Here is a 21,183-nt window from a genome sequence, read left to right on the forward strand (position 1 = left end):
TTATGGAAATTTTCATCAGCAGGAAGGTTGTCCAGCTCAGAACACATCCCTGAGCCCCACATCTGCACTCCTCTGAAACATCTGCAGGGATGGGGCCATCCCAAACATCAATTTGAAGGCCACCTTCCCTTGTTTCAGTAGAACAGAAGGAGGGATGTGCTGGGCCATGCTGGACTGTCATGGGAGATCMWMRGSMAGAGCTCAGGTTTGCACAGTGCCAGCCTTGTCCCAGTGGTGACAGAAACTCCCAGAACACAGCAATGCCTTCAGAGAGATAACTCCAGAGATGAACAGCACATTTGTTTCAGTTCCTGGTGCTTGAGGTGAGGAACACCCTGGTCATGGTCACCCACCCTCTGTGGAGCCCCCATCACCATCTGCCAGCAAAGAGGATTGACCTCCTGCCCTGCACAAAGCCTGCAATGGGTACAGCTTTGAGCAAGCATTACCATGGAAAGGATGTTTGTTAAGAAAAACAACTCTGGTTTSCATCTGCAGGCTTCAGAGCTTGGGAATGATCAGATTTTTGGGCTTGGACAGCACTGGGTACCCTGTGAGTGCTTCCCCAATGCCCTGCTGTGGCACAGCCCTGCACTGAGGGCAAACTGTGTTACTGTGCCCATTCTGAACCCTCCTGGAGCACAGCTTTCCTCTGCACAGGGCACCCTGCACATCACTGAGAGTTCATCACCATCCATCATCACCACTGAGCTCCTCTGAACAGCCACAGGAACAAACCCATGCCACCCTCTCCATGGAGATTACCCCTGGATCATGGACAGGGGTGGCAAACACTTCCACTCGTTTGTGTTCCTGGAAATGTTCTGTTCCTGTGTTCATGTAAACGGGCAGCTTTTCCTCCTGATCTGAGCCCAGGGCAGCTTTTCCTCCTGATCTGAGCCCAGGGCAACTCTGCCTCCTCCTGATCTGAGCTTTTCCTCCTGATCTCAGCTTTGGGTCTGACACTCAGTGCTTCCAGACTAAACTGCTGCTGCCACAGCCTTTCTTTCAATGCTCGATGGTACGTGCTGTAATTCTGCAGAGGAACTCCGTTGTACCACATCCTTTCTATGTTCTTTACTCCATCTGCTTCCTTAAGGCACTGAGTTTTCTTGTTAATAAYCCTGGTCAGGTGAAATATGGAGGAAATGCTGGATGTGACCCTTAATATTCAGTTCTGCGAGGTTTTTATTGGCAAACTGAATTTCTAAAGGCTTGGAGCTACAATATTTTCTATACTTGAAGCAGCAATTTTCCATCTACTGTATATTAACAGCCACATAGTAGCGTTTTTATTCTGTGCTAGGGGATAAAATGACTTGGACATTTTAATAACATCTGGCAAATCATTTTCATTTTCCCTCTTATATGATTAATAATGGTCCAGATAGATATGTAGATTCCCCATCCCTTTACTTACCATGTGGGTTCATGCATAGATAATGTAATACGGAGATGGGATGGATAGAGAAGATAATAATCAACAGTGTAATGGGTTATAGTCAAAAACTCTAATCGGRGCAGTTAAAAAACTTGGAATGAAATTTTCTGGGATTGTGAAATCAGTGGTGAATGTCACAATTTCAATCACACCACTGTGTCAGCCGAAGTCACTCTGAGTGCTGTGATTTCCTGAGCACCCCAGGGATGGGGATTGCAGTCCCTGAGAGCCCTTTCAGGGAACAAATTCCTCCTCATGTCCATCCTGAACGAGTGGGAATCTTTGGACACACAGGGCTTGGACTGACAGCATCACTGAATACTCACTCCACCAAAGGGAACTGATTTTTTTGCTCAGTCTGGTCTCTCATGGAAATTTATATCCATCATATAAATCCCCATCAGCAGAGCTGTAAAGCTGTGGTTATTCAGRTTTGTGTAGTACTCAATATTCTGTCCAAAACGCAGCCTGTTTGCTGATGGTGCTGATTTGTCTTGAAAAACTCGTGCAATAGATTTACCCTGAACCCCCATTTCAGCATGAAGTGATTTTCAGTGGTAATAATGGAATTATTACAGATTTGTACGTCTGGATTTGGACCTTTTGATTCATTCCTGCTCCCACCTTTGCTCCTGTTTYTCCTAATGGCAACAGAACCTGTTCCACTTAATGGGATTTTTCTGACTGTGTGATTTCATGACTTAAACAAACTTGAGTAATAGTGGCTGGTGGGTTGGAGGTAGTTCAGCAATGAGTTTTCTCTCTCTCTCACTTTTCCCCTGATGTTTGTGGTAGTTTTTTCATATTTTTTTTGTCATACTGCACCWGTGTGATAAAATGGGGATCTCTGCTTCCATCTGGGCAACAAGAGCAGCACACAAGAAACTCCTCAGTCGCCTGTGAAGGATTCTTTTCCCGTGCCAATCTGCAAGCACAGCGCTATAAATGTACCCTGAGTCTCTATTCATCACAGGTCTGCCAAATCCCAGGTTKGAAATCTGACTTGGTAAATACCAGTGCTTTGTTTTTGTTCCCAGCAGTGTTCCAAAGGCCACTGTGAGGAGTTCAAACCGCTGCTTTCACAGCGAGCCCTTCTCCAGGATTTATTCAGTGAAAGCTGCAGCCTGTACAGAGTAATCCCAGTGCAATATCCACTCGCAAACAATTTTCTAAAGCATCTTTAATGTACAGTGTTACTGTACCCAGAGGTGTAGCAGAGCAGTATTAATGCAGGCATGATAGTTCTGAGTGTTCATATGAGTCCTGGAGGAATAATAAACAGCTTGAAATAACAACCAGCAAATTCTCCAGATGCTTTTTATCCATGTGTTGGCAACTGTGTTGATTCCAGATCAATGCAGGGTATTAAGACATTTATATGATTGAGCTAAAAAGCTGCCAGGGTGTACAAGCATCGGGCTCGTGAAAAATGGGAGAGCTGAGAAAAGCCAGTGGTGTTCTCTTCATAAACTGCAGAGTGGGACTGGCTGATAACACAGCAGATAGTGGCACTGGGAAAATCAGGGATTCATTCAGGGAAACTTGAGGTGTGTGTAAGTCACTTATCTGATCCCAATATTTGAATATTTTGCTTTTATAAGGTGAGGCTCCTGGTAATAAAGCAGAAATCAGACAAAGCCACACAAAGCTTTTGTTCCAGATACAGTCCCAGCAGAGCTCAGAGCATGCCTGTCACAACAAGGCTTTTCTCTCTTTATTCCTGGAGCAGCAGAGCTGTGGGGTTGTGACTGATGGTTCAGCTGGGCACTGGAACTGCTCTGCAAAGAGAGAACAGCAGAGCACTCCTGTGCCCATCAGTGCTGCCTGGGATGGTGTCATGGCCCAAAGGGTGAACACAGAAATCATCTCTGGACACAGAAATGATCTCTGGGCACAGAAATCATCTGTGGGCACAGAAATCATCTGTGGGCACATCAATGATCTCTGGGCACATCAGTGATCTCTGGGCACAGAAATCATCTCTGAACACATAAATGATCTCTGGGAACATAAATGATCTCTGGACACATCAATGATCTCTGGACACATCAATGATCTCAGGGTGATGGGTGCATGTGGAGCCCTGGGTGATGGAGATTTGGATCACACCCTGTTCTTTTCATTGCATGTGTCAAACCCACACGTAGTTGGATAAACAGAGTTTCATCCAGTTATTCTTTAAAATCATCTGATAATATGGAATTCCCATGGCAGTGTAAACCCAGAKAAGATAAAAATGCAAATACCTGTGAAGTGAAATGGGTTCTGCTCAGGTCTTGTGGCCACACACTTTTAATGAGAGAAACGTGACACAGAAGGCTCAAAGCTTTCAAGTGTCTTTGAAATATTTTCAGATACAAAGTGTTTGTAGCTATGGGTTTTTAGAAGCTAATAATCTTGGGTTCATACCTTTTTCTTGGAAAATGTTGGGCAAAACACCACGAAAAATGGGAGGGTTTTTTTGTTTCTTTGTATTTAATCTTGCATGTGTTTCAGAATATTCTGGAAGCTCACACAAGTGCTGCCAGGTGTTTGAATTCCATGTGGTTTGCTTCAAGGACTGTTTTGTGTGAARCCATGTTATTTGTTAGTTGTCATCTATTCCACTTTTTAAAAAGTTTGTCAGCAAGTTAGGAGATCAGAAAGTATTTCTTTGATTTATCGACCTAATTTCATTTTTAATTGCTTTTTCAGTTGAAATCCAAATGAGGTAGTACTCATCAAACAGAGAGAAAACAAGCAAAAGAAGAGAGACTTTACTTTTTTGCTTTTATGCTCAAATCGTGATCAGTATAAAATATTTTTAAAAGTGGATATTAACTTCTTCAGAACTCCCAGGCTTTCATGTCGTGTTAGAATAAACCACCTCTTGACAGGAATGCATTGCACAGTTTTTGTTGGATGCTGCACAGAGAAAAGCTTTCTAAAYATCATCACCTTTCCATCCCATCCTTTCTGCAGCTTTATTTCTGTGACAGATTTACTCACATGAGTAATCTCATTGCTTAAATTGAATCCTGTCAGGAGTAACAACTCTGTGAGTAAACTGGTGATTATTTTCATCCCTGCTTTTGAAAACTGTGTTTGAACTCTTCCCTCTTAAATATCTTCCAGTGTCTCCTGCATCATTCCAGTTACACAGCACTMCATAAAATTCATTACAACTCAATTATAAGGCTCATTAGGTAGGTAGTGGCATTTTGGCTATCTTACCAAGTTGTGAAACATCTTCATTTATTATCCATGGTATTGTTAGAATCAGAATGGTCCAATGAAACCAAACATCACATAAAAGATGGTTCAGAGCATAAACCCGCGGATCTTTGCCAAGATAACGTTTTATGTAACCTGCTCTGAAATTTCCTGTGGCTGAAGCACTGGGGAGAAATGTCCTTTGGAGGTGATAATGAACTCAGAGCACCTCTGACAGAGTGCCACTGCCTGCTGCCTTGTGCTGGGTCTGATCCTTTCATCTCCTCAATTTCTCCAGCAGGTACAAGGTGTATTTATCTACCTGTTCATCTTTACATGTGATCCAGCTCTTGCTTTTCACGTTAATTAGCCCCGGTTTCTGCAGCAGAGTGCTAGCAACAGCACAATCTGTGACAGGGCTCACAGTTGCTGAGCATTCACACAGCCAGCAGAGGAATTTGTGCTGTTTGCAGCAGCCAGAGAGTGTCCCCAGGCAGGAACCAGCACTGAGCAGCTTCTGTACCCAGGGCATCCTTCAATCCACTGCTGCTGATCATTCTAAACTGTGAATCCTCTGCTGCTCATCCTCAACCCTGAATCCACTGCTGATCATTCTAAACTGTGAATCCACTGCTGCTCATTCTCAGCCCTGAATCCTCTGCTGCTCATCCTCACCCCTGAATCCACTGCTGATCATTCTCACCCCTGAATCCACTGCTGATCATTCTAAACTGTGAATCCACTGCTGCTCATTCTCCACCCTGAATCCTTTGCTGCTGATCATCCTCAACCCTGAATCCACTGCTGCTGATCATTCTGAACCCTCAATCCACTGCTGATCATTCCCAACCCTGAATCCACTGCTGATCATTCTCAACCCTGAATCCACTGCTGATCATTCTAAACTGTGAATCCACTGCTGCTCATCATTCTCACCCCTGAATCCACTGCTGATCATTCTCAGCCCTGAATCCTCTGCAGTGATTTCTGCTGTAAAGAGATGCTTCTACTGCTTGCTGGGTTCTGTGCTATCAACACTTTGTTATACATTGTGGATTTCATTTAAATAAGATTAAATACTACAGCCATTGTTTAGCTCTTTCCTCATGAACTGTTCTTGTTCTGGTCATCTGGAGTAAAGACACAAATCTGTACAATCCCATTGCTCTGAATGCTTCCATATTCCATGGTTCCTTCCCATTCCCATGGTAAATGGAGCTAACATTTCTCTTTGGCCTTTAATCCACTGAAATTCAGAATTCTGGTACCCTGCTGTTATTTATGAACTCAACACCATGAGGTTGGAACTCACTGAGGTTCTACTCACACAGAGATTGTGTYTCAGTTTGTTGYRTTGTTTKTATCCTGATGAGTCCTCCTATCATAAACCAACAGATGGGAAGTGGCAGCTTTGAGCTGTTCACAAACAGCACATCCCCAGTGCTGACTGAAGGCTCTGAGGAATCCCAGCCAGCCCTGACTCTGCTCCTGCTCCAAAGGTGAACCCTTTGCTGAGCTTGGAGAGTTGGAGATGGAGAGTCATGGAGAGTTTTRTGTTGATTGCCCGTGACGTGTGTGCTGCTGGGGTTAAGCGAGGCTTTGCATCAGTCGGGCAGAGTTTRAAGGTTCTGAGTGCCCCAAGAGAGCAAAATGCCACTGAACTGTGAGGAAATCAGAGGAGACCGCTCCCTCACCTCTCCAGTGGCATCTCCTGTCAGAGCTGGGGCTCTGGGGTTCCCTGATCTCAGGGTGGCATCACAACCTGCAATTAAAGTCTCCAGTTAAAGGCTGCTGCCTGTCCATCCTGAGGTGTGTGTTCTCACTCTGAGCACAGCCCAGCACTGCCAGCAGCTCCCCGAGGGCTCTGCCCATGTTTCACTGATCCCCTGCCATGCTGTCAGTGCCAAATGAAAAGTGTTGTGTTTGTTCTTCCCTCCCCTCCTCCGTGGCCGGGTAATGAATTTTCCATGCTCTGTCAGTGTCTGTGTSCTCTCCATTACTCAGAGACACCCAGAGAGATAAATGGTGCTGTGGGRTGCCTGGGTGGCAATTCCAGTCAGGATTTGGCTAAATGGGCAGCTCCTGCACTTACACACCATCGTCTGCAGCAGACTTTGAACTTGGCTTTTGAGGTTTAAACTGGAGCTCTACTCCCACAAATCTCAGATTAAGTGAAGTCTTTTATAACGTCTTTTCTTGCATGATCACTTCTTGTGCTTCCTATTTGAGAAGATAATGGACTCTGTAAATTCTGCTATAAGAGCACCTGTGTCAGTGAGAAACCGTGCCCCAGAAAATTAAATTCTTCTGCTGTATTAAGTGTTCAGATTCCAAGCTAAAGAAACCTTCTGAGTAAAAGCTACTCMGTGCATCGCTTCTCTATTAGCAAAGTGCTGTATACACTAAATTATATTGTGTGGCTGCCTCCAGTTTAGATAAGCACATAAATGAGATGTGCTGAATCCACTCTTTTCACAGGCAGCAATTCAAATTGGGTGTTGCACTGCAGCTGAAACTTTAAAATGGACATTATTCATATAAATGGGAGTAGTTACCAGTTAATGCTCACACCTTGATCGGGAAAGTAGTGCTGTCGAGAAAAGTCAAAATTCCAGCAGCCTCCTGAAATTTCTTGCTGAATTGAGTGATATAAAGTTTTGAGAAGAGTATTAAAATAATATAAGGAGGACATTTACTATTCTTTCAGCTAATTGTAATACATTTGCCTCCATTAGTTCTTTCCAGTTTTACTGACAGACAGAAAGGTGTGCTCTGCATTAATAAGTGCTCCTSAGTAGGGTCTGGGTGACCTCTCTGTTGGCTTAGGCTTTGTAAGGCTGATGAACACAGGATAACAGCTCTGCTTAAAGTTAATCTCAGCCCAGGAGCACGGTGAGCTGCTTGATCTGCACTGTGAAAGGCTGCAGAGAACTGAGCTCTATCCTGGTTAGGAGACACCATCCATGAGACAAACTCCTTGTGTTTGTAGCTTTGATTTGATTCTTGGTCTTACACACATTGTTTTCTGTTAGTTCACTGACTTCTTATGAATGCAAAATACTAATGCCAAGAGACCATCCTAGTTAAGGCTGAAACAAAGAGGGGTTTTTTGTTTCTGGATCTTGACTGTGTTTGGACGTAGTTTAAGGTTTGAGATAAAAAAATATGGGTTTGATATTGAATTTCATAGATTCTCTTGAGATGCTAAAATCAAATGTGGGCAATCCTAGAAGAATTCCATTGTTTGCAACTGCACTTAAATCAGAACAAATTACAGAAGTAGTTTAAGATGCAGAGAAATGGACTCTGCATCCATTTCTGGGTGGGCTCAGCACAGCCCAGTGCTCACTGCTTAGATGGATGATGGATGTGCTTTGCCTTGGTGGTGAWTTTAGSAAATTAAAGGCAACCTGAATAYTTCACTGCTTCACCAGAGCCTGTTMAYTGCCTGGCACTGGCAGTACAGCCTAGAGAGGACATGGCTTACACCTGCACTACTCTGTGTTTTTATGGCCATTGTCCCTCCTGTGCTCCCCTAAACCCCTCAAATCTGCTGTGACCCCATCAGAGCTTCATTCTGGAGAGAGCAGGGCACTGTTCCAGGAAACCCCATCCCCATCCTGTGCCAGGAAACATCCCCATCCTGTGCCAGAAAACACCCCATCCTGTGCCAGGAACCATCCCCATCCTGTGCCCACATCCCCATCCCGTTCCCACCATCCCCATCCTGTGCCCACCATCCCCATCCTGTGCCCATCCTGTGCCACCATCCCCATCCCGTGCCACCATCCCCATCCCGTTCCCACCATCCCCATCCTGTGCCACCATCCCCATCCTGTGCCACCATCCCCATCCTGTGCCCACATCCCCATCCTTCCTGCTCCTCTGGGCATTTCAGATACGGTGAAGAACAAAACCCTTCCTCCCAGGGAGCTAAAGATTGCAGGCCCGTTCCTCTTCACAGTTTTTAGAGGGCTATTGTTTCCCTGCTTCAAAAAAAAAGAGAAGGTATTTGCTGAGTGGWGCACAATGGGATCTCTGGTAGGATCAGGTAATTCCACAGGCTGGAGAACCAAGGGCAGCAATGTGTCATTGTTTTTCTGACTCAGAAACAATCCCCGCCCATCTTTGTTCATGCAGAAACATCCCTTAGGGTTTGTGCCCTCCGGCTCCTTTCAGTCTTTTCAAAGGTCAGGGTCTGACATTTCCAGAGTGTTGGAAGTCATTGTCTTCTCCTCTATGTGCCATCCCTGCTTAAGCGTTCCTCCCTTCTAACCACCAGGCTCAAGGCAACAAATTACTCCTTTGTATGCAGACTACAACTGGGAACTGCACTGGAGACTGGAAACAAATCAGAGCAGTTCAAGTGAAATAATGCTGGAYAGAAGGGGCTGATGCACGAAGCCAAGAACCAGAGGAAATGCAAAACTGAAAGAGAAGATGAACCTTTTTCTCTCTGCTTGGGTCAAAAAAGCAAGGAGATGATGAAGACAGCCTCATTCATAGACCAAAATAGCTCAGCCCTTTTCTGTAATGGCCATGAGATATTATCAGTTACTAATAATGGTGCAATTTAGAGTGGATTTTTTCTCTCTCTACTAAAACACAACACAGAAAAAAAACCCCAAATAATTTATTTTCTTTAAAGCCAGGATCTGCATGTTTTMTATAACACATTGTCCTTCCAGAGCAATTGTAAGAGCAAAGTGAGGTGCACAGGCAGCAGGAGCTGCTTTTTAAATTAAGGGGGGCTAAAAAGGAAACCTGGATTTCATTAAAGCCACATTTGGGATGGTCAGGCTGATKGCATGACTTAGCAAAACCCTGAGTTAAATCATTTGTGAGAGCCTTGTGCAGCTTTTCTGCTYTTCAGTACTCAGAACACACATCCCCAGCGGTGCTTTTCCTGACATCACTGCCTGCCCAAAGTTACTCATCGGAAAATTTCCAATCCAACAGCACTGAGCAGCCACACAGCCAGGGGATCACTCSAGTAAATTCTTCTGAAAGTCTTTTAAGAGCCTTATCAGGGAAGAGTTAAGAGTTGCAGAGCGTTCACTGCTTTTTTATATTTTGATTGAAGGAAAAATTGCAGAAAGGTTGTTCTCTGAAAATTTCTGCAGCTGTAATTAGGGAGTGTTTCAAATATGTTGCCAATTAGCTTAATTGGTGTGCAGACTGACTGAGACCTGAGCAGGAAAGGTTCCTTATTACTTATGGCAAAAAAAGAAGTAAAAACCAAAAATTCTCATAAAGTTGCTGAGAGGAAGAGGAGCAGAGGAAGGATTTGACTTCAAGAGCAGTATTTTTATGAAGAGCAGTATTTTTACGAAGAGCAGTATTTTTATGAAGAGCAACAACTCTCCAAATATTTGAAGAGATTAAGCTCCTTGAAGAAGGTTTCAGCTGTAGCTTGTTAAAGCCTTCAGCTGTAACTTGTTAAATTAGTGCTGGGCTCGTTATGACTTTCAGCTGTGTTTGTGCTTTATAAACCCCTGCAAACAGAGGGGTGGCTCATTTGGTGGTGGCTCCAGCCCTGGTGTGAATTGGGAGGACATTCAGCCTCAGCAGGACAGAGGGAAAGGCTGCAGTGTTGGACAGACAGACAGAACGACAGACAGCAGTGAGTGCCCTGGGCTGGGTGAGGGGCTGTGTGCCTTTACTGTTATTATTTCTCCCAATAATTTCTTCCAATGAACCTGCTCTGTCTTCCTCTTTCCGGTGCCATAGTCAGGAGCCAAAATTCCTTACAAAATGTGCAGCTCCTCACTTTCAGTCACCATGAGATCAGTGATGCTCCTTCCATTCGTACAATTTCGAGCGCTCAAGTCTTAAATTTTAWATGTGGCACTGCTGTGAACCATATGTAATTTGGCAGCACACTTTTAATGTGTCATTTTAATGCTTTTGCTTTCCTTCACTTGGAGTGGTTTGTCTTGCTTGATTTATTCCTGGGTATTTCCTAAAGTGCCAGGTGGTGAATTCTGTACATTCTGTGATTTGTTTCACCAAGTCAGAGCATTTTTTAGGGATTGGGAAAGGGGCTGTAAGTACTTATAGACTGAAGCATGGGTATGTAAAGAAGCTTATCTTAATTTGTAAAACAAGAGATGTAACAYAAATTAGATTAAGTAATCAGTACGTTTCTGTTTGGTCTTAATTATATATTCGTTGTCTTCCAACTCCAGGTTTAATCCTTATCTCTGTTATGTAATAAAACAMCAGTTGGTAGTGATTTGTGGATTATGATAACTAGGCACAGAAATATTTGCTCAGCTATTTAGTCCATTTATTCAGTGATGTGATTGTTAYCCAGCCAGGACAGTGAGAGGGAAGTGACATTCCCAGGGAAGGAAGGCCAAGCTCTAAAGGAGCTGCTTTTATTATGGAGGCACTAAATTCAAAACTCCCAAATTCCAGTAGCTCTTACCCATGCCAGTGCAGTAGAAAGGCTGTGGATTAAGATGGAGATGCAGAACAGCTTTCCTGTGAAAGAAATACTCAAAAAGTAAGATGGAGCTTGAGAAGAAAGGTTGGAGGCTTTAATTTTTTTCTTTGCAATTTTTAAAGGGTAACATGGTCCTTTCCTTTGTTTTTATTAGGGTTTTTTTTCCCTTCCCTTTGGTAGTGCTGGGGTGCTGAAAAGTATTTCACTTTGGATTGACCTGAGAGAATTGTTTTTAGGTTTTGATTAGTTTAGCTTGGCAGCTGAAAAATCAGTTCTTCACACAGAGTTAGAGTGAGGTATCAGAAAGTTCAGGCGCAGTTGTGTGAATGAACCCTGCTGGAGGAAATGCAGTGCAGGATCAGCTGGAACTGGAAGGGTGATGCTTTTCTGTGGGGCTCTGCTCACACACAAATCCCACCATCTGTCTCACCCCACCTGGCAGAACTGCTCTTTATTCTGGACACATTCAATTACAGAACCTCAGCTTTAATCTCTTATTTACCAGCAGYGATGTGGAGCATCAGTCAATTATACAATTGTAGAATCAATTTGGTGCAGGTTTAATATCCACAACTGAAGATGTTTTACTTGCAGTAGGATTTGCACTTTGCTCACACCCTCAGTGACACCAGATATGAATGGATCTGTTTGAGATTCCCACATGCAAACACTCCTGAGATATTCCTGAGGATAATTGTTGGGAATGTGCAGGGAACCATGCCTGWGACAGAGATTCAGTCTGTGCTCTCTGCAAGTGTGAAGATCTGCTTGGCAGAAAGTCTGTCTGTAATTTGGTTTGAATGTACTGTAATTTTTTCTGAGCTTTCCGTTGGGTGTTTTTCACCAGTGCTGTTGGAATCTCCTGTTGAAAGCTGCTCAGTGGGATGAATTCAAACTCTTCATGCCCAAGGAGCAGGAGTTTAAAGTATCCAAGCTAATTGCAGGGTAAGGGGAATAATCTTGAGCTCCCAGAGGTTCTCCCCTGCAGTCCCTATTGCTGCTGAATATTAAACACCCTCCAGATTCTCCAGGAGGAATTTTGCTGTAATTAAACCCCCAGAGAAGGCAGCTCTGTGTGTRAGGGCATCCTCCTGGGGGGATCCTGACTGTGGCACTCAGCTACAGCATTCCAGGTTCTAGAAAGCTTCAGGAAAACAAGGTGTTTAGCTGAGGTGGATTTTAATGTGACCTTTAGAATCTGTGAGGACATGTGAAAAATGGCTCAAAACGGACAGGATAAACTCCCAAAGAAGTGCCAAGGAAAGCACTGCAGACTTTGTCAGGCAGAATCTCTTTTTTTGGTGTTTCTGGAGTGTTGAACACTGCAGCCAATCCATATCAGCTTATCCAGAGAGCACTTTAAATGGGTGTGCGAGAGAATGAGGGTGGTTTGAAAAGGCAGAATAATTTTCTGAATAAGATTTTGCAGTTTTGCATGAGCAGAGAACTTTCCCTAGATTTAGTTAAATGAATATTGGATAASTTTGGAGTTCATGCCCTTTGGAGTTTGCTGGGATAGTGAAACAAAACATTATSGGGCTATAAAATGATAATGGCAATCCTTTTGACTCTCCTTTCTGTTACACTTTGGAGACAGCTGAGGAAGGAGCACAATGTTTTGTTTCCAGAACAAGAGAGATTTTAAAGCTGGAGGAATGGGCAGGTATTGTAAAATCCATTTCTAAAGAGCAGAAGGAAAGGTGGATGATTTCATCCATCTCACCTGAGAGATGGCCCCAGTTTGCCTGGTGGGGACAGCAGGGTTTGTAACTGGGAGGARAATGAGAAGAGAGGAACCATTTAGCAGAAGTTTTAGACTGGACAGGCTCTTCTGYTCATATTTGGGAGTGGATTATTATCATGGATACACCAGGGGATGATAAAGGCTGTGAGACAGAGCTCAACTCTGCTGAGCACTGCCACAGCTTTGATGTGATTCAGTGGTCAGAATAAGACTGAAAAGCTGCCTGATTAATTAATCTGGTGTTTGGGAGCCCTTTTATTCAGGCAAATTCTTTCTGTGAGAGACCTCAGCTCCCTGCTTGGTTGACAGGAAGATGAAAAGCATGGGGAATGTCAGGTTCCAGCAGCAAAGGAAAACTTCCTGGGCAGGATGAGGAGCCAGTGATTCAGGAGCTCATAAGAACATGTCAGGAGGGCTCTTATCATCTCCATTAATGAGGATAGCCTTTGAATTTGGGAAGGGTGTGAGATCTTCCTGCCTGCTGACAGATTTGGACTGTGGCTGTTATTTCAGAGCAGGAATTAAAGCTTTGTTTGCTGCCTCTTGTGAGCAGGAGGATGCTGTGGACTGAGGAATTTGTGCATTCTGAGTGTCTGTAGCAGAGATCACAGGGAAGCACAGAAACACCCAATGTTAATGAGCTCTGCCCCTGTTCCACGCTGCCAAAATCAGATTTACCTGTTTGAATGTGTGTATTTATCTTCTCTGGTGTCCACCAATTTCCAGACTTTCAGGTGCAAAAGGTACCTGAACAGGTACCCTTTACTATCTTCATTTCCTTCTGAGAACACTCAGGTATTTTTAAGCTGCCCTTTCTTTAATGAATGTAAAATGGGTAGGTATTTAGTGAAACATTAAAATTCCTGGAAATTTACTGCACATACCAGCACTGTGGTGTTATTTAAATAAAACTTAAAACAGATTTTCTTATTTTATCTTGTTAGTGAATGTAGCCATCGAGGATCAATATYGTAATTGTTGGTTGTACAAATTCAGTGTTAGGCACAGAGCCTGCAGCAAGTAGAGGCATGATATGGATTCATAAAATAAAAATGAATTTAAAAAAAAAAAAACCATACTCTGGAGGGAAAAGAATGCTCAACCAGCAGTCATGAACACCCCAGTGCTGCAATTCCCAGAGCAGATTGGAGCAGGGTCACAGACACGGCTGTGTCAGGAAAGGAAAGGGCAGCAGCACAAAATGCTCTGTCCCTCCTGCTGACTCAGGGCTGCATTTAATGCTTAGATTTTTTTTTTTTTTCTCATCAATAATGGCCCGGTAACAGAACTGCAGCCTCTGCACAGCCCTGGGATCCTGCAGARAATGAAGAGGGAATTTTGCAGACATTTGAGACAGAATCTGATCAACTTCTGACAGTCTGAACAGAGTCTGAGCAGTGTAAGGTGTTCCCTGTATTTCTGTGTCAGGAGGAATCTGACAGCTGATGTTGGACTCCTGTCACTCCACTCCCCTGCTACTCAGCATTTTCTCTCCATTGGTTCCCAAACAAAATCCCATTACGAAACTGTGTTTAAATCAAGATATTCCTGGAAAGTATCTCAGCTTTCTAATTTTGTGGGGGCTTTTTGTTTGTGTGTTTGGCTTTGTTTTCTTCTTTAAATCTTTGAAATCTTCATTTATTTTTCTCTGGAAGCAGAGACTTAAATGAAGAGGGGGAATGGCAGAAATGGAAACACACACAAAGTCCCTTCAGCACATCAATAACTCACTCATCTCTCTGATCAGGCAGATCCTCATGAAGTTTGAGCACCTTGGCTCATCTTCCTTCTTTGCATGACTCAGCACTTAAAAATTCTTTTTCTCATTGCAGTAGTGGTGCTTGATTGTTTTCATAAAAAGAATGGTTTGAACATGTGCATTCCTCTTAGAAATGATAGTTCAGGTGATTTTTCTGCATCTTTGTGAAATCTAATTTGCTTTATTCAGCGTGTGCTGTTAAGTGTGTGTTGCACTCTTTAAAATACCTCAACTTGTTTAAAATTCTCTTCCAAGAAAGGAGGAGTCACCTTTTCCCCAAGAAACTTTTCAGCATGGTCTGCAGCCGTGATGATCAAATCATCTTTCCCCGATTTTCTAACAAGCTCTGCAGAGGTGCAGAACTGGARTGAGAGTTTAATAACTTGGGGAAAAGGGAGAAGTTGGCAGGTTGGGAACAGCACTGCTCTTGGAGAGGAATGATAATTTCCCAAGGATGAAACGGTCACAGGGAATGTTATAAAGTGAAGCAGGCAGAGCAGTCTGAAATGCTAATAAGGAGAGGACTTTAAAAGAAATTGGTGATTTTGGGCCTTGGAGCCATTTTTCTTTTTAATTTGCTACAGATAAATGCACGACTCGTGTGTTGCAGGGCTCTATTTTTGCTCTCCTGTTTGTGACACATCGATTTGGCCTTATCRCTGTTCCCTGGGTGTTTGCCCTTTCCAGTGATGGTGTTGGTTACCAAAAGCAGGAGCCTTCTCTGGAAACTGCTCTGTAATGCTGTGACAGCCCAGGAGGAAAGGTTAGGGTGCTTGCTGCAGACAGCTGGATTCTTTAATTTCTCTCTGGTGAGCTGATTTTCCTCTTCCAGGCAGGGAGGTGAAGCACARTGGGCAGTGAGTGTTCCAATGTCAGTGGTGGCTGTTCATTGACAGTGACAATTGCTGCTTTAGTTTGTGCAGGAACGATGGGTCACTGGAAACCCTGAAATACAATTGTGCACTTGGAATAAACAGTTCATCTGCAGGGTAGGAACGCCTTGGTTCTGTTCCTGTGAGCTGGAGCTCAGCCCCTTCTGTCCCTCTGGGCATGGCTCAGCTCCACCTCATCCGAGCGTGGCAGAGCTTTTGTTGGGTTTTATTTGTTGTGGGTTTGAGGGTTTTTTATTCCAAATGTTGAAGTAGTGGAAGCTACAGGAAAATCTGGCTGGTTGAGTCCTCCCCTTACATTTAGCCTCGCCGTCCATTTGGCCACTGTCATAAAGCTGCTTTTCTGTCAAGAAAGCACAGAAAGCACTTAATGCCAAGGTCAGGAGTGCAGTGCTGATGGTTCCAGGGAATGGAACCAAGGCTGGAGAAGAAGGAGCACAGGAGTCATCCATGGGATGCTCCAGTCTGGTTCCTAAGGGCTTTGGAGGATGCTGGGACCTAAGGAAGGAATGACAAACAAACCCTGTAGGATGGAAATGACCCTGCTCAGATCTGCCTGTGACACATTCTGCCCCTCTGTGTCACTCACAGAATTCAGAGCTGATCATCCTCACTCAGGAGCTGCCTGAGCTGTCCCTGGGGAAGGGACTCTCTYTTTATAGCTTGGCTTTAAAATGCCTCCCTTCTGAGCATTAGAGATTCAGCCACTTCACTAGGTTAAAACTGAAATATCTTAATTTTTCAAGTGAGCCTGCAGTTTTATTGAAACAGATGTCTCCTGTGACATTACTTTCCAGAGCTGAAAATATTATCACACTAACAGATTTTTTTTCCTGGATATTTTGGCTGAAATGATTTCAATTTATAGCAAACCTAGAAGAGCAGAAGTGTTCAAAAGATTCAAGGAGAGCAGCTGAAGCTAACTAAAAAGGTAAAATTTCTGGCCTTACTGAAATGAACCACTTATCTCAATCCCCAAGATACAGCAACAAATTTGATCTATTGCATTACCAGCCTGAGCTTGCAGCTGTAAGGCAATTTTCCTAAGAACTCGTTCCCTTCCATCTACAAGAAAAAGACAATTTACTTTTTTTTTTTTTTAATAGTAGCATTATATAATTGATTGGAAGAGTTTTATATCTCATGAATGCTGGATGATTGTGGATTGAACAGTTTTAAAAATGAAGTAACTGTGAGGGCTGAAATCCCAAGGATCTGGTAATACAGAATGAAGTCAGTGGTCTGGCAGATTTGTTCAATTTTCTGAAGCCATGGTCAATAACTTTGCACTGAGCTATAAAAAGAGTGTTTTTGTCAGTGACTGAAAGCTGCAGTGATGTGATATAGAGAAATAAAGGTTGAGGATCCTTAGCCAGGCTGCAGTACACAATTAACAGCTTAATGAGGAAAGCAGTGAGAGTCTGCAAGGTAAATGCAGTGAGTTACAAATTGGWGTTGAGGGATCCACCAAGGCACAAGGTTTGTGCAGGAGAAAACCCAACGTGCTGCTCTTCTCTGAGATGATTTCAGATTCACTGACCTCCACATTGTGCTTCTTCCATCCATGACAAGGAGTTTTTAAGCAGTGTCAGTCAGAGGAAAGGAATCCATCCTGKTCCATCTGTGCCAAGGTCTCCATGGGGAGCAATTCTCAGACATTGTGATGCAGTCGAGGTAAACTGCAGCTCTTGAATTTATTTATTTTTTTTGTCTCGATGTTGTTTCCTTACCAGCACTTCAGTTCACCATCCTTTGTTGTGTTTGACACATTCAGAGTCACTGTCTCAGTCTTGTCTTAATCACTCAGATGGGTTATTCCAGTGGAATGATGGAATAGGTTCAACATATAATGTAATATTGGGGTAGATTATAGAATTTAAATCTTTAAAACACCACTTCTATGCTGGGTCTCACTCATAGCACACAATATTGTAATCTTCTGCAATTCTGCCTTTGTAAAAACATGCATAATTTTTACCAAAATAGTCATGGTTGTAATTAAGGAYGCTGATCGTTGTTTTTGTTTTTAATTTCCTATCCTTCAGAGTCCTTAATAAACTTTCACGGTCAAAATCCAGATGGTACAGCAGAGCTCAGTGTTGTTTTGGAGACTTTTTTTTTTTCCATGTTTGTGCTGATTATAACTCTCCCCAGATAAAGGTTTGAAATTGTTTGAATTTTTGGCCTTTGGCTGTTTGGAAAGCTGCTGTCACTTCCAGCACAAACCAGTTGATTTTCAGTGCACGTTCCCAGCTTGGTGGTGGGGGAAGGACAGTGGAGAGGGGACCAGTTTGGCACTGCCCAGGAACTTCAAACCAGTGGACCCCATTTCAGCTGGTGAGCTTGGGTCCTATTTTCACACCCAGTTCCTATTTTCACACCCAGTTCCTATTTTCACACCCAGTTCACCTTCACTCTTTCCTTTTTTCCCTATTTGTGTAGTTCTCCTACTCCCAAGAGTCATTGATTTATAAAATCCCAGGAATGTTGTCCTGTGGAGATGTGGAACACAAAGGGAAGGTTTTTAATCCCTCAGATAATTAAGCACTAAAATAAATGATTAAAAAATTACGAGGYGAAACACTGTTAATTTTAATATAAAAATAATGTTCTTCTTCCTGTGGAGGGAGGGAGCTGCAATCAAAACAAGGGGAATAACAAATTGAATACCTTGAGGTTTTTTTTCCTCTCCCTAAGATGCTGCTTTGACACCTTGCTGTGTTTAATGGTGTTGGGAGGAGTCTGAAATGAGTGTGGAGTTTATAAATGGAGCATTTGGTGGGGAAGGAGGAGCACAAGAGCACAGGAGATCCTGGGGCTGCCCAGGAGAGCTCAGCCCTGCACTCAGTACTCCAAAGCCTTTGTGGGAGSATTATCCAGAAAAAGGTCTGCAAAAACTTCATTTGCTCTCAATATCTGGAGAAAGTCTTTCCAGCATTCAGTTCCCTCTCTAAGGCTAAAATGAAGGGTGGTTTTGTGTGCAAAGAAGTTCTGCAATTTACTCTTTATTAAAAATGATCCTTATTCAAGATCTAAGATGGATTTGCCACCTCTGGGGGATCACAGAACTCCAGGCTTTCAGTTTACAGTCTTATACGTTGATGTGCGCTGGGGCCATTTCCTGATTGTTCAGATAGTCTTCATTTCCAGTTCTTTATTTCCTTACTTTTAAAAGAAAGGTTTTATTGCAGTTCTTTATTGGAAGAGGAATTTCACTTTTCCAAGATGGAAAGATTTTGTAAAATTGTGAAACTTTCTTCCTGGCGTTTTTCAATCTGAGATTTTCCTTCTGAGTGATGCCCACCCTTACCTTGTTTTGATTGTTGCTGGTTTTTAAGTGTTTTTGTGGATTATCTTTTTTAGGAATCCARCTGGTTTTGCTTTTGCACCTAGAAAGTTTTCTGCTCCTCCTTTTAAACCTCAGTTTATTGTTTTTCGTGGTGTTAGTGCCTGGAGACCCTCACCAGTTCCCAGCCGTGGGATTTCATGTGCTGCTCCTGCACAAATAGTGAGATAAATCTGTTAAATTTATCAGATAAATCTGATAAATCAGCTGCAGACTGCACAGACAAAGGGGAAGGGGAAAGAAATAGTAATAACCTCTGTTTTTGGGGCATAGAACAGCAACACAGGAAAAATGACTTGTCTGAGGGTGGACAAAGTAGTTGGGAGTGACTGGCATCAGTTTAGGCCACTACAGTATTCACTGAGTAAATAAATATTTAGGTCAGATGCCAAGCAAAAAAATATAGTCAACTAAAGCATTTGTGAATTAGAGCTTGAGAAACTGGACTGTCTTTGAATGCCATCTGTGGTGAGCCTTTATCCCCTTTTTGAATAAGGGTAAGGATTTGAATTTGCTATGGGGGAAAAAAACGCAATTTATTTTGTAATTAGGGTGGAAGATGTGAGCACGAAGGTCAGATGTTCAAACAGGAAAGGTGCTGCTGTATTTGCATCGGTATTTTTGACAGCGTGTCTTTGTTCTTTGGGGCTGACAGTTCATAGAAAGGATGCTGGGCTCATTCTTTGAGGCTGCCTCAGGTAATTGTGGATGGCACAGTTGGAATAGGTGCCCTGCAGCAGGAGAGGCTCAGTGCCATCCAAAAGGTTCTTTGAGTTGCAGTGATGCACAGTGCAGCTGTGTGAGGGTTAGACAACAACAGGGGCACCAATCCTGATGGTGATTTACAGAAAAAAACCCCTCTATTCATGGCTAAAGGGAAATAGAGGGGACTGTAAATTGGATGCAAATACAGCTCCTTTTGAAATGCTGGAGTGCCAGAGTGATGTAAAGGAGCTGTTGTGTAAATGGTTATTGTGATAACTGCTTTTAAAAAACTGAAATTCAGCCTTGTGCAGGAAACCATTTGGGGTCCATGTTATTGCTTGAGAGTGCTGAAAGGAAGGTTGGAGTGAGCTCTGAGAGGTCCATTTGCAGCATTTGATGTGAAATCATTGYCCTGGTTTCCTGTGCAGGTGGAGCTTGCTGTAATGCTCAGATTCTCTGGATGTCCCTGTGCAGTGCTCTGGGGTTGCAGGTCCTGACTGGGTAATTCTGTTCTCTGGTAATAAATGTCTGCTGGGAGTGAAGGTGTGACCTTTGGTGTGTGCAAACCTACATGATCTACTCCTTTTGATGTGGTTGCCATGCAGAATGGCTCATAAACCATTGCTTTCTGAGCTGATCAGATCAATCATCATCTCACAGGGTACCTGTGAGGGATTGGTGATGTTTATTGCCTCTAACCCCCACAGCACTGCCCACCCCTCAGTGAGGTTATAGCACAGAATGCCTTCAAGAGCTGCTGGTTTAAACTCTGGTTTAAACTCTGGTTTAAACTGTCCTTTCCTCCCAACAGTGACGGACAGCCGGGGGATCCTGGAGAGCATACAGAGGTTTTCTTTGCTGCCAACTTACCTGCCTGTGACCTACCGCATCCACAACGCCGACGTTTCCTTCTTCCTCAAGGAAGCCAACCAGGATATCATGAGGAACTCCAGCTTGCAGTCCCGAGTGGAATCCTTCCTGATCTACAAATCCAAGAGCCCACCCGTGTTAAACGCCAGCTACGGCCCCTTTTCCATCGAACAGGCTGTGCCCCAGGACCTGATGTTGTCTTCAAACCCCTTTGCATCCACCGACAAGTTCTCCTTTAACTGGAAGCTGAAGGCTTACATCCTGAGCACCAAGATCTACCTGAGCAAGCCCAAGGTGCAGGTGCTGTTCTACATCGTGGGCAGGGACTGGGACGATTTCAGCCCCTCGGAGCGGCTGCCCTGCCTGCGCGTGTTCGCCTTCCGCGAGACGCGCGAGGTGCGCGGCAGCTGCCGCCTCAAGGGCGACCTGGGGCTGTGCGTGGCCGAGCTGGAGCTGCTGCCCAGCTGGTTCAACCCCCCCAGCGTGGTGGCTGGGCGCAAAAAACACATGGACAGGTCAGAGGGGAGCCCTGTTGAGCTTTACTACTCTATCCAAACAGGGGATGAGAGAGGGGAGTGCGCCAAGGAGGATGTGAGGAGAAGTGACGGGGTGCGAGCGGGGCGCAATGACATCGATGAGTCGGGACCGCCCTTGCAGAGGATTGGGAGTGTTTTCCTTTACCAGACCCACGCTGCCCCTTCTCTAACTGAAATGAGACTGGATGATAATGTCGTCATCCAGTACGCACCAAAGACTGTCAAGCAAGGTGACATTTTGACCTTCCTTGT

The 21,183-nt window shown here is 43.8% G+C and overlaps 1 protein-coding gene across 1 annotated transcript in view; it reads left to right on the top strand.

Annotated features, from left to right (window-relative positions):
- The window catches only part of LOC130583735 (transmembrane protein 132D-like), a 42,312-nt gene that overhangs the window by 19,881 nt on the left and 1,248 nt on the right, over nt 1–21,183 (top strand). Inside the window, exon 2 of the mRNA XM_057383286.1 lies at nt 20,337–21,181. Coding sequence (XP_057239269.1) covers nt 20,337–21,181 — 845 coding nt within the window. The remainder of the gene's footprint in view (nt 1–20,336; nt 21,182–21,183) is intronic.

The sequence above is a fragment of the Malurus melanocephalus genome, unplaced genomic scaffold (assembly GCF_030028575.1).
Source record: "Malurus melanocephalus ecotype Western Australia unplaced genomic scaffold, MMel_1.1 scaffold_620, whole genome shotgun sequence".
Taxonomy (NCBI): domain Eukaryota; kingdom Metazoa; phylum Chordata; class Aves; order Passeriformes; family Maluridae; genus Malurus; species Malurus melanocephalus.